The 14,474-nt window shown below is 34.3% G+C and overlaps 1 protein-coding gene across 3 annotated transcripts in view; it reads right to left on the bottom strand.

Annotated features, from left to right (window-relative positions):
* Positions 1–237: 237 nt before the first annotated feature.
* LOC143255444 (uncharacterized) overlaps positions 238–14,474 on the bottom strand; it is a 66,061-nt gene continuing 51,824 nt past the window's right edge. For 2 of the 3 annotated variants that reach the window (XM_076511118.1, XM_076511119.1), the window contains one exon: positions 1,639–2,041. In XM_076511118.1, the coding sequence (XP_076367233.1) occupies positions 1,956–2,041 (86 nt within the window). In that variant the 3' untranslated portion in view covers positions 1,639–1,955. Of the gene's footprint in view, positions 387–1,638; positions 2,042–14,474 lie in introns of those variants that run through there. The other variant, XM_076511117.1, reaches the window with a different exon arrangement.

The raw sequence follows: 14,474 nt of genomic DNA, 5'->3' as shown, positions 1-14,474 counted from the left end.
TTACTGATATTTAAAATACACGTGCTAACTAACTGAACACACTTACATTATTCATTTGTTGACCAGGTTGACCACATCGTATTTCTTCTCAGCAGTCCTCTGTTACTGGTGATAAAAGTTGACCAGGATGAGAAGTTCTTCTGTTTCCCTCCATTCTTGATGGCTCTGAAAATATTGTGATATCTCTGCCATATGCTGGTTTTCCCGTAGCATTGTTTCTGACAGCGTTACAACAATTTTCTTTTCCTCTCTTTATTTGAGTGCTGAAGTGTTTAGAAACTTGAGCACCAAAAGGACGCTCAGAAGAACTAGTGAATTGTTGTGTGTCTGATAAAGTAGAAGCTGTTCAAGTCTTGGTTGTTGAATGAATATAATATACAATTTCACTGTTGGATTTGAAGAAAATTCATTATATTACGAGATTAGGCTTAACAGAACGCCCAGAGATACAATAAATACTTATCGTCATGCATAGAGAAATGATTTAACTCAGGTGATAGAAAAATATTTAAAAAGTTTCCTTAAATAAAACTGTATATGCAATATATTTACTGCTTTACAAATTATGAAACAGGGCGTTTTGTAGTTTGGGGAATTAACTTAATAATTTCGTAAATGCACAAAACAAACAACAAAATGCAGCCAGTGTAAATTCTCAATATCTTGTTTTTACCTTAGAAGGTAATTAATTGTTTATTCTAAAATTATTTAAAATATTGAAATATCTGATGGACATACAGCTAGGTATAATGTATATACGGTATTACATAATTATGTTAATTTCAAAGCCCACTTATACCTGTGATGCATTTCAATCAACTCTTCAGACACAAAGCAGGAAAAAAAACATCGTACATAAAACAACAAAAACAGTGTGAAATGTGTAAAATAAATCTTGTGATTTATCTTCTACTATATTTAACATTAGAAAGTTGAGTGACCAATGTGTTCCAATTTAAAATACATGTAGTGAGATAATTGTGTCCTTGTGCACTATCGTCTACTATATTTAATATTAGAGTAACCAGTTTGTTCCAGTTTCAAATACATATAGTGAGATTCTTGCGTTTTGATTTAAATTAGGTTTTAGTTCGCGACTGATTCAAGGTTTATTTTTGTTCTGTTCTTGTTGCATAGTTTAAAGTTGTGAATATTGAGTGGAGGTTAATTCGTTGTGTTGTGTTTACAAGTATTTGATGGGGAAGTCCGCTCCTTAGAATTAGAGATACTATCTTTAAAATTATGTTGTCAAAATGTTCTAATTGACCGTTGTTTCTTCTTACAACCATCACATTTGCAAAATAAAAGCGAAACGTTGGTAATACTGTTTATTCCATAGTTCACGTTGTTTGTAAACTAACTAAGCTGTCATTGCACCATATAAGACTAATGCCAGTTTTTGTCTTTTAATTTTTTGGAATATATATTCTCACATCTGATAGGTTTTAAACATATATCTTAATAGTTTGTGTTTTTGAACTTAATATCTTACAACATATTTCAAAAGGGTGGTAATTTAATTGTATTATTAAATAAATGTAACTTTGTTGCAATACTCCAATGTCTTCTAGTGTTCTATAAGAATAGATAGAGATGTATTTGTTTACTAAATAATAAACATTTCAAAACTCTTCCAGATAAAAGTTTTGAATATTTTTATATTTTAATTTCAAAAGTTAAATTCAACAAACACCAGCTTCTAACATAAAAACAAATCAGTACGATACACGTTTGGCAACTCTCAAGAGGCTCTTTCATATTGACCAAGGATTTATGTAAATCTTAGGTCAGACTCTTCAGAAGAAAAACGACACTTCAATACGTACGGGGAAATACAAGAACATTGTCGACACCATTAACAGTTTATTCTAGACGACAATTTCTTAACTTGGAGAATTTCTTCTGAGAAGACTCGTTCTGTCAAGAATATTTAGTTAGAACAACATAAAGCTTCCTTAACACAAGCTAATAACCATCATGCTCGTAACTATAAAAACCTCTGTTGAAGTTTTCCATCCATTTGATGTTGCATGTCGATCACCTAAACAAAGAAACAATTACTTTAACTGCACTCAAATCTCTTCCATTTGCCGACATTTTAAATACATTTGTTTGTTTGAAAAATTAATACCATTACAAAAATTGCAATTCCTTATTATGAGATAGGTCGGATGCGGTCTACTGGTTATCGTTCTTTATTGTGAATATGGCGGTCTATGACTGGAGTCCAATTGCCTAAAGTAGCGTTTAGCACTTTGGAGTCTTAAGTGTACTGTAATTGTGACTGTCAAATACCAGTTTTTGATTCCATTAGCCCAAGGAGAGTTCATTGTAAGTAATGTTGGCTAACTTGCTTGCCTCTAGTCTATCAGTTCGATATCAAATTCATGATATAATCTGAACGACTGAATACCACTTACCAAATGAATTAATCAACACAAATACTGGAATTGGCTAATATTGTTGTAAAGAGTAATAATAAGGATTTTAAATAAAAATATTATAATTCTTGTGTAAATATTGTTATTATATCTATGTTAAAGGGTGTAACCGTTATTCTCGAGTTTGAAATATAAAAAATAATTATTCGACTAAAAATATGAATGCCTGACAAGAATGCCATCTCTTAACATTATCATGACGATTCCTTTGTGACTACGGTCACAGTAAAAAGGTAAAATGTTTTAATTTCTTGCAGTATGGAGTTCTATTTGTTTTGTTACACGATTAATCACTTACAAGAAACACAAACAGTATTAAATATTTATATAGTTAGTAGCACCTTTAAAACACCCGAAGTTGGCTTCTCGGGAAAGGTTCACATACTTTTCTAATTTTATAGTGTAAGGAGGACAGGTTGAACTACCAGTATAGTTATAAGACAAGTTTCTTATTAATCTACGGGTATTTTTTTAAAAACGACAATTATACAGGAAGGAAGGAAAAGATTTTAGTAATCCATGGATTAGGACAATATTGCATCCACCCCATAGTGATCAAGGGATGAGGACAATATTGCATCCACCCCATAGTGATCGCGGGGATGAGGACAATATTGCATCCATCCCATAGTGATCGCGGGGATAAGGACAATATTATATCCACCCCATATTAATCAAGGGATGAGGACAATATTGTATTCACTCCATAGTAATCCATGGATAATAGTGAATAAGAATGAACAATGTTGTATTCAACTCATAGTCCTTCTGTACATCATTTTGTTCCCAAACATAACACGTAGTGCATTTACACACCAATATGCTCTACTGACTCTTTTGTTAACGATCAAGTCAAATTTTGTAGACAAAAGGAAGTTTTTCACAATAAACTGTAGAAGTGTAAAAAATGTATAACTAAAATTAATATTCATGAAAAAATGTTCAATATACACAATCATCATAAGTGATACAAAAATGGTCGTTTAAAAACTTCGTATTAAAAAATAATAACAAATATAACAAAAAGGAAGAATACGAAACCAGCTATTTTGAAAAGCTCAACAATAGGGAAATTATTAAAAGAATTTATTTTGAATACAACATAGTCTTCTTCAAGAGCAGGCATGATAACCAAAGTTATTCGCAATAAGATGCTAGCTATTGTTTTGGAAGTATTTCTCACAAACCAGAAACCTTTGAAATATTTCAAATATCAACTGATAAGTATTACAATCTGTAATTTTCAATCTAAAACACAAAACAAACTTATTCTAAAAGTAAAAACCTTCAAAGGGTAATTTACTATCCTGGAATCGTAATGTTTTTTTCAAGTTTATGTATAATTATCCTTTCCTATGTTTGATCAAACACATAGGTTCGGAACGTGTAGCTTCTCTCCATTATGTACCAGCCAAAACAAGTTACGATCTTATTAATAGAGAAATAAATTATCTATTATAGCCGAACCTTGAAAATGTTCACTAGCAGCTGTACCTTAGTCAAGTTACACTATTTTTTGAACTTTCATACATACAGTTGTTATTACTTTCATTAGTACGACCTATTAAACTTTCTTGAATTTTCTCTCTTTTGTCTTTAGGCTAATATTGGGAGCTTAAAAGTATTTATAATTACCTGTTCCCCTTTCCAGAGGTTTGTTAAAAGTATGGTTAATTTACACTTCGTACTATATTAAATTATTGTTATTTTTTTTTTATAGATGTTAAGTAGATTGTATGTTAATTATTTTTGGTACATGCTATATGATTCAGTTGTTTGTAATCTAACTTCGTATTTATTCTTATACATCAGTCACGACCCACAAACATCCCTGATTATTTTCTTACTATTCGTTTAAATTTTACTTATTATAACACGTGCCTTTTAAGATACGGTTTTTTGCAGGCAGTGTTAGACTGATAAATCGTCGTGTATTTGAAAAAAAAATTACTTGGTCAGACATAGATAATCACGAAGACGTAACTTTATTAAAAAACTATACGTAAAGTAATGGTATTTATAAGAGTGTACAGAGTATGAAACAGTTACAAGTGTTTAGTGTATGACACGGTTTTACGAGTCGCAACAAAGAAACTCATAAAAACGAAGAATATAGCCCCTAGTAAGGAAATAAGTAACTAAAACATGTGTGTAGCAGTGTATGAAACAAATCAAAGGTAAGTTATTACGAAATTAAGTAAATATAAATTTGTAATGAAGCTAAACTTAGCTAATATGCAAAAACGTTGGATTGCGTGTTAACAAAGTGATAAGTACATGATTTTAAACGAATTACGCATGCGTACTTTAGGCTTAGGTAAGCCAAGAAAACCCATTGCAATTGTACATAGGGTAATGTTAATTTTTGGTAAACTACATGCAGATTAAAAGTTTGTATAAAATAGTTTGCAAACAAAAAACTAAAGTTGAAACCGAAGCCAGCCGTCGTCACTTGAAGACAATGATATTGTGTTATTATACATACACCGTTGTATCAGAGAGACTGACTAAACAAAAGTCATGTGATTCTACACCCTTGTGCAAATTAATTGAAACAATTGGTCATTTTACAATATTTTCAGCATGGCGGTCGGTGTAGGCTCGCTGGATCCGCTGATTTCCTTAATAGTCATTTATTCACACAGGCGGCATTATTAGCTGTATTTTGCAATACGGTCGATCTAGTTTTGGGGTATATGACGAAATTTTGAGGAATATTACGCCATTCGAAATTGCGTTAGAAGGGCAAGGAGACCAGTCAAGAAACAACTTCTTACCAACTCAATGAAGAAAAAACTGTATCAAGGGGATCTGAAATACAAGAACTGGACGCAAGAACAATGGAGGAAGGTGTTATTTAGTGATGAGACTCATTTCTTCGTACAGAGTGAAAGAAGTCTGCATGTTCGCAGATTTCCAGATGAGAAACTTCGAGAATCTCACATCAATAAGTTCGTAAAACATCCCTTGAAGAAGATGTTTTGGGGCTTTTTTCAGCTACTATGGCATCAGAGGCTTACGTATTGTAGAAGGTATGATGCAAGGACCACAGCACATCGAAGTTTTGCAGAGAAGAGTCGTTCCAGAATTGATTTCCAGATGGATCTGGCATATTTCAGCTAGATTTGGCTCCGTGCCACACATCGAAACTTGTGGAAAATTTTATGACTACAATGCGAATAAAGGTGCTGGACTGGCCTGGAAACTCTCCGGACTTAAATCCTATTGAAAATCTTTGGGCGATTTGTAAAGAAAGACTTCGGGGAAAAGACTGTACAACGAAAGATAAGCTAATTGAGGCCATAATTGAGGTGTGGTACCGCGATCCAAAAATTAGTAAAGATTTCAGTCAACTCGTGGACTCGATGCCAAAGTGGATTAATGATCTTCTGAGAAATAAATGCGGTCATATCATGTATTAATTTGTGAGTAATTTTTGAATTCTCAGAAATGAAACGCAAAGATCGAAAAAATCGTAATTTTCCGTCTTGTTTCAATTAATTTGTACAAGAGTGTAAATAGATAAGCAAACACAATCCTGACTCTCCGGACAAAGGTTCTTCTAACGATATGAGATTTGTAGCGTTTGATCAAGAAATTTGCGAGAAAAGTTCGAGCAGAAATATCCAAGTGTATGATTTATATAGATTATTTATACCTTCATAAACATTAGTTTTTCTATATTATTTCACTACTGTCCTGATATTCAACTGCATAACTAAACAATATGTCATAGTAATTCACCTCGGATGTTAGACTATTCTGAAGCTACACCTTTAACGCCAAGACGTTGTTAGAGGAGGGGGTGTCTGTGTTTTGTTTATGTAGATGTTAAGTTTGTTAAATACAGTACACGATGCAAACATCTAAAGTTTATGTGGATCATGAGAAAATTATGCTATTTTATTTCTTTAATTAATAGTGTTGGCTAGAGTGTTTGATGTACTTTAATTTCTTATAATTATATATGTTAAATTGCATTAGTTGTTTAGTATGTTGGATTTAGAACTAACTTGTGATGGAGAATCCGTACGACATTTTACAGGGTTTAATGTCAAAAACGTCGTTTATAGCGAGGTGATGAAGCAATACATTCTATTCGTTCACGAGTACTAACTTAATTACAGTGTATTTTATTAGTTTTCTAGTATAGTTTGAAATAAGATTCCTTTGTTCGAAAGTTAATATTATATGATACATCTAAAACAAGGATAATGATTAGTAATGTTAAATCATTAGACACTGGCTTGGTAGATACAATCAACGTTTATCAAAATACTTTGTTAACGTTTTTAAAAGAATGACTGCTATAGCCATGAACAATGAGAACAACTGGTAGTTGATTACATAACACTATTAATACATGAAGTAGGGAATAGTTTAAACTACAGAAACATGTTACGGAGACATCTAGGCCTGACAACATTTGTGAAAACAATGCAATTGTAAAATTCTTTCCACCTTTTGGTTCAAAGGAAAGGAAAATTTCATCATTCTGTTTATAAACATATCATATTATAATGTGCTAGCTTACTAAAGCTATACCACCCTATGATACTACAATGTGCTAGCTTACTAAAGCTATACCACCCTATGATACTACAATGTGCTAGCTTACTAAAGCTATACCACCCTATGTTACTACAATGTGCTAGCTTACTAAAGCTATACCACCCTATGATACTACAATGTGCTAGCTTACTAAAGCTATACCACCCTATGTTACTACAATGTGCTAGCTTACTAAAGCTATACCACCCTATGATACTACAATGTGCTAGCTTACTAAAGCTATATACCACCCTATGATACTACAATGTGCTAGCTTACTAAAGCTATACATACTACCCTATGATACTACAATGTGCTAGCTTACTAAAGCTATACCACCCTATGTTACTACAATGTTCTCACTAAAGCTATACCACCCTATGTTACTACAATGTTCTCACTAAGCTATACCACCCTATGTTACTACAATGTTCTCACTAAGCTATACCACCCTATGTTACTACAATGTTCTCACTAAAGCTATACCAACCTATGATACTACAATGTTCTCACTAAAGCTATACCAACCTATGATACTACAATGTTCTCACTAAAGCTATGCCATCGTATCATGTTACAATGTTCTCACTAAGGCTATGCCATCGTATCATGTTACAATGTTCTCACTAAGGCTATGCCATCGTATCATGTTACAATGTTCTCACTAAGGCTATGCCATCGTATCATGTTACAATGTTTTCTTAAATTACTTTAATTCTTTCGCTTCCAAATTATTATTATTAACTAATACTGATTGCCACATTCTTTTTGCCTGTTAATACCAAATAGAGTTCATTACATAAAAAAGTTTATAACTTAACTGCAAATGAACATATGAAATTTTCAGAGGTTATTTGTCTGTTAATATTCTGTCCAATGTAACAGTAATCAGTGATACAAGTGCACCACAACATATGATAGAAATGAGAACCATAAAAAATATTTTACCGCTCGTAGCCCAGATGTTGACACAACCTCATTTATATCTAATTTGTTTCAGATATATGAATGATTGAAAAACCTTTTCTAGAGTATAAAATGCCTTATAGTAAAAGTTTTAAGTGAATATGGTAAGTGACAATAGTTAGAAAACAATTCTGGAAACTAATTACGTATGCATTACAAAGGTCTATTGACTATGGGCCGGTACATAAAAATGAGAAGTCGTGAGTGAAATGAAATATAACGTATCATTTACTTTCATTCATTCGCCCACAAAGAAGGCACAATCGTTGTTTGGAGCTGACACTAGAGATAGTTCTCCACACTGTGGTGCCACTCGAAGCATGTAATGACATACATCGGACGACCGCGCTGTTCGCAATAATATCGCGTCTGATGTCTCTTACCATCAGCACCACTGAATACAATGCAGTTGGGTTTGTACTTTGGATCCTCATACATGCATTTAACCGTACAGTACTGCTATCTATTGAATAAAGAAGACACTATAAAAATCGGACTATTGCCGCAAATGGCACAAAGTTGTAGGAACGACTACAGATTAATTTGGCAGCGAAAGAGTTAAAGCAATAACAAAGAATATGTTTCGTTCTTCTTCCTCATAGTTTAGGTAAATTATTAATCTAATACAATATTTTTTATAAAGTTTGTTTCATTATTATGAGTTTTGCCCAAAGCTAAACGAAGGTCAATCAGTGATGACGAGAAAAACTACTTGTAGAGAAAAATATATATGTATGTTTTTTGGAATTTCGCACAAAGCTACTTGAGGGCTATCTGTGCTAGCCGTCCCTAATTTAGCAGTGTAAGACTAGAGGGAAGGCAGCTAGTCATCACCACCCACCGCCAACTCTTGGGCTTCTCTTTTACCAACGAATAGTGGGACTGACCGTCACATTATACACCCCCACGGCTGGGAGGGCGAGCATGTCTAGCGCGACGCGGGCACGAACCCGCGACCCTCGGATTACGAGTCGCACGCCTTACGCGCTTGGCCATGCCAGGCCCAAAATATATATGTAAAAACAGCTGGTTTGGGTTGAAAAAATTTTTATGTAGAGGAGCGAACAACGTTTCGACCTTCTTCGGTCATCGTCAGGTTCACAAAGAAAGAAAGAGGTAACTGACCGACAGCTGACTACATGTTTGAAGGGAGTTGTGTAATTAAGTGTAGGAATGTAGAGGGTGTGTTTAGATGTTTCATTATATTTATTAATATAGGTATAAAGGTGTTTCTTTGTATTGGTTTATTTTTGGCTTAAGTTGTTGTATTAGTAAGGCTTCTTTAATTTTGCATTTGTTTATGTTTGTTTCTTTATTTAGTATTTGAGTATTTTCTATGGTTATGTTGTGTTTATTTGACTTGCAGTGTTCGAAAACGTGTGAAGGTGACTTTTTATGTTCTTTAAATCTGGTTTCCATTTTTCTACTTGTTTCTCCAATATAGAAGTCGTGACAGTTATCACATTGTATTTTGTAAATAATGTTGGTGTGATGTTTGTCAGTGTAGTTTTTACATAGTATAGACCTCAGTTTTGTGCCTGGTTTTTGAATAAATTTGGTATTAACTGGAATGTCAAATTTTGTTACTAGTTTTTGCCAAATGGTGGTTATTTTTCTGCTGATGTCGGGAAAATATGGTATGCAGCAGTATATAGTTTCGTGATTTTTTTATTCGTGAGATACATTTACTTTTGTTGGTTGATTTTGCTTTATGTCTAGGTGTGTGCGTATAATGTTTTCTGCGGTTTGTGGAGGAAACATATTGATGAAGTATTGTTTTATTTTGTCTAATTCATCGTTAATTTTATTTGGCGAGCATAGTTTTACGGCTGTGTTTATTTGGTTTCATAGTATGTTGAGTTTTGTTTTGTTTCATGTGTTGAGTCCCAAGGAATGTATAGTCCAGTATGGGTGATTTTTGGTGGATTTCTGTTTCAAATTGTGTATCGGTTCTTGTCATTTTGAGGTTAAGAAATAATATTTTATTGCTTTCTTCCTGTTCACATGTGAAGTTAATGTTCGAATGTATGGAGTTAACGTGATTGAAAAAATTAAGTGTGTGTTCTGTAGATTTGAATCCCGCAATCGTGTAGTATACATATCTGTACTACTGTGTTAATTGCTTGTGTTTGAACAATCAAACATCTAAGCACGCCATCTACATTCCTACACTCAGTTACACAACCCCCTTCAAACATGTGGTCAGCTATCGGTCAGATACCTCTTTCGTTCTTTGTGAACCTGACGATGACTGAAGAAGGTCGTAACGTTGTTCGTTCCTCTACGTAAAAATTTTCTCAACCCAAACCAGCCGTTTTTATATATATATATTTTTTCTAAACGAGGGTTATCTGCTATATGCGTCTCTAATTTAGCAGTGTAACACTATAGGGAAGGCAGCTAGTCATCACTACCCACCGCCAACTCCTGTTCTACTTTTCTACTAACGAGTAGTGGGATTGACCGTAACACTATAACGACCAGAAAGCTGAAAGGACAAACATGTTTGGTGTAACGGGGATTCGAACCCGCGATAGTCAGATTACGAGTCGAGCGCTCTAACCACTTGGTCTTGTCGGGCATTTTTTTTTTTATATAAATCTACTAGCACCTATATATTTAAATAGTGGTATCTGTATCATATTTACGTAAATGAGAGCCCTGAGATTTATTTTATCAATTGAATACCCCATAAAGTAATTGATAGTCTATTCAATCAGAATAGTCATAATGTGGTCCATCCCAAAATTAATCATTCATTAGTGGTTCAGTTATTTATCAAACTAAAAAGATTTTTATCACACGTACCATTGTCGACCATGTACCCTTCCAACATAACCTCGATCTCAGCGATAGCAGAGTCTTTACTGTGTAAGGAATGCTCACATTATCCTTTTATGATTCTAACATGTTTGTAGATAAAAGTGCTTTTAAAAGGCTAATAAAATAAAATACATTACTAATATAAAGAACAAATATGGGAGATAAACCTAACTCTTCATTTTTACAGATACGTAAAAGTACACTTAAATAGAAGCATTTGAGATGAAATTGAACATTAATTTCTTCCCTTATCTAAAGATGCACTTAATTAACATTAAAAACATCTCAGATCACTATTACCTTACAACAACAGTAGAATAAAAGTATCTAGATAACACATTACAGCATCAGTAGAACAACAGTCTCTGAATAATACTTAACAACATTATTAGAAGAATAGTCCCTGACAAACACAGTGCAACATCAGTAGAAAATCAGCCTATGGAAATCACATCATAGTTAATAAATCTTAGTATCTCCCTGAGTTTCTTATACGTGGAGGATTAATCAATCTGACAAGCCTCAGAAGCTTTTGCCTCTATTTAAATGACTGAGATTCGATTTAATATGGAAAACTAGAGTAATATCTACACCAAGCTAGTTTCTTAATGTTATAAAAACACGTAGGTTCAAGAAGTCTTGGTAGAAACGAAATATTAGGTTGTCCAGAAATAAATGTCATTTTTGAACCGCGAAGTTTAGAAAAGTATAAATTAGTGTTGTAAAACATGCTTTAATCAAAATAAGCATCACTAGCTTCAACACACTTTTGCTAATGAGTAACGATAATGTTTATGCCCCTGCTGTTTAAATCAGAGTTTCTATGGTCAATGAACTTCTTGAAAGCCTTTTCCACAGCTGCCCGGTTTTGAAAGCGTTTATTGTTCAAAATGTTGTCAAAGTAATTGAAAAAATGAAAATTTGTATGGAAAGGTCTGGGGAATAAGGTGGATGAAGCAGAACCTCGATTCCCAATTCGTTCAGTTAGTGGAGCGTCATCCTTGACAGGTCTCATGACGCCAATTTTGTTGATCTTCAGACAGCTCATGCGGAACTCACTTATTTAACTTTTTCGTCTTTCCAGTCACACTCAAGTGGTTCACAATGCTTGATTTGCTTGTGCCTAGCTTTTCTGTTAGCTGACGTACTGTTGTGTGAGGGTTTGTCTCAACTGCTTCCCTTAATGTGTTTTCATCTAAACATGGCTTCCTTCCACGACCTTTGTGGTCGTCAAGACTTTCATCTTCTTGTCGAAGCCTTTGAAACAAATGCAAAACTGTACGTTCAGTATAAGATCCTTGGCCAAATGCCTGGTTGATGTTCCATGTAGTTTCGGTAGCTTTTCGTCCAAGTTTTAAGTCGTAGATTCATAGATTTTTTATCTCTGACTGAAGGAATGGTTTTTACATGCAAGTTCTCAAAATGCACACGCATAAAAACAGGAATGTATGAATTAGAACTTCTTTTAGCAACTGAATAAGGTGTTTATATCAATATAATCTACCAGTATCAAGCATTGTAATGCACTTAAATCTTACAAATAGTGATTGCTCTGCCATCTATCAAATGTAAACACGGTTTTTAATTCACAATATTCTTTTTTTTTGTAGTTTAATTATCTCTTTGAAATTTAAGTATATTTCATTCAAGAATTTAGAATTAATTTTTAATTTTTAAAACGAACTAGTTTTTAAATCGGAATGTCTCATTGGTAGTTTGTTTAATTTTCTTTTACACTGGTTACAACTTTTATCCTAAAAACTTAACACTTTCAACTACGGATGAAGTTGTTTGAGCTAAAACCTGCTATTAAAAATTTATTGCAAGGCGAGTTAACAAACTAACTTTTGTTAGTTTACGGTAAAGCTGTTAAAACTATCTGTTTGTGTCTAGTGTTTTCAACTGTTATCTATAGGAAAATTAACTTTTTGACAGGACCAACCGCCAACTTTTGAACTACTCTTAACGAAAGAAAAGTAGGATTAATCGTGATTATAACAACCCTACTCACCCACCATGCCAGGGCTAATTTAGTGAAGACTTCTTCATCCTAGACAATCAAACTTGGCGAATAATTCCTTTATGACAAGAAAACAGAAAGACACGTTCGTTCAGCAAGCGGAGAAAAGTAAAGCATTTGTAACATAATGTTTACTATATACAGTCACGTGAAAAGGTTAGGACACCCTATGAAAGGCTGAGTATTTTTGGATATACAGATATTTAATCTCAAAATCAACAATACCGAGAGATTATAGAAATATAACTAAACAATTAAAACTGAAGAAAAGACTTTAAGATCTTCTGTAAATGTAATTCTACAAAAATGCATATTCTAACTGAGAAAAAAGTTAGGACACCCCTATCCCCTAATAACTAGTGTTACCCCTTTTGGCTGAAATAACTGCAGTGAGACTATTCTTGTAGCCATCTACCAGTCTCTGACATCGGTCTGAAGAAAGTTTGCCCCACTCCTCAATGCAGAATTCTGTCAGCTGTGAGATGCTTAAGGGGTTTCTTGCATGTACAGCCCGTTTCAAGTCACCCCACAGCATATCAATGAGATTAAGATCTGGGCTTTGATTCGACCATTCCAGGACTCTCCATTACTTAGTTTTCAGCCAGTCCTTAGTGAATTTACTGGTATGTTTTGGGTCATTGTCGTGTTGCAGGGTCCAGTTCCGTATCGGCTTTAATTTTCTTACAGATGGACTCGCTTGATCCTCAAGCACCCTCTGTAGAATTCATGGTGGATTCTATGATTGTGAGCTGTCCAGGTCCTGCTGCTGCAAAGCAGCCCCAAACCATGACACTTCCACCTCCATGCTTCACAGTTGGTGTGAGGTTCTTTTCCTGGAATGCTGTATTTGGTTTACGCCAAACATGTCCTCTGTTCTGGTGTCCAAATAATTCAATTTTGGACTCATCTGTCCAAAGAACATTATTCCAGAAGTCCTGGTCTTTGTGTACATTCTCTCTGGCAAACTTCAGTCTGGCCTTGATGTTTCTCTTAGAGAGCAAAGGTTTCCTCCCTGCACATCTCCCATGCAAGTTAAACTTGTGCAGTCTCTTTCTAATTGTAGAGGCATGCACTTTCACATCAACAGTAGCCAGAGCCTGCTGTAGGTCTCGTGATGACATGTTAGGGTGTTTGGAGACCTCTTTTAGCATCTTACGGTCTGCTGTCGGGGAGAACTTGGACGACCAGACCTGGGCGTGTTGGCAGTTGTTTTGAAAGCCCTCCACGTGTTGACTATTTTCCGTACAGTGGAATGGCTGATTTCAAAATATTTTAGGATCTTTTTAAATCCCTTACTAGACTCATAAGCTGCTACAATTTTCTTTCTGAAGGCCTCAGACAACTCTTTTGCTCTCACCATGGTGCTCACTCTCACTTCAACAGTCAGGAGCACACCAAACTAAATGTCCGAGTTTTAAATAGGGCAAGCCTCATTCAAAATGCTGAGTCACGATCTTCTAATCATGTGCACCTGGTGTGATACACCTGTGTGTGAGTTGAGCCATTTTAAGTGGGAATAAATCTGGGGGTGTCCAAACTTTCCCTCAGTTAGAATATGCATTTTTGTAGAATAACATTTTACAGAAGATCTTGAAAAGTCTTTTCTTCAGTTTTAATTATTTAGTTATATTACTATAATCTCTCAGTATTGTTAAAATTGAGATTAAATATCT

This window comes from Tachypleus tridentatus, chromosome 7, assembly GCF_004210375.1.
Source record: "Tachypleus tridentatus isolate NWPU-2018 chromosome 7, ASM421037v1, whole genome shotgun sequence".
Lineage (NCBI taxonomy): Eukaryota > Metazoa > Arthropoda > Merostomata > Xiphosura > Limulidae > Tachypleus > Tachypleus tridentatus.
This window is presented reverse-complemented; position numbering and strand designations above follow the sequence as displayed.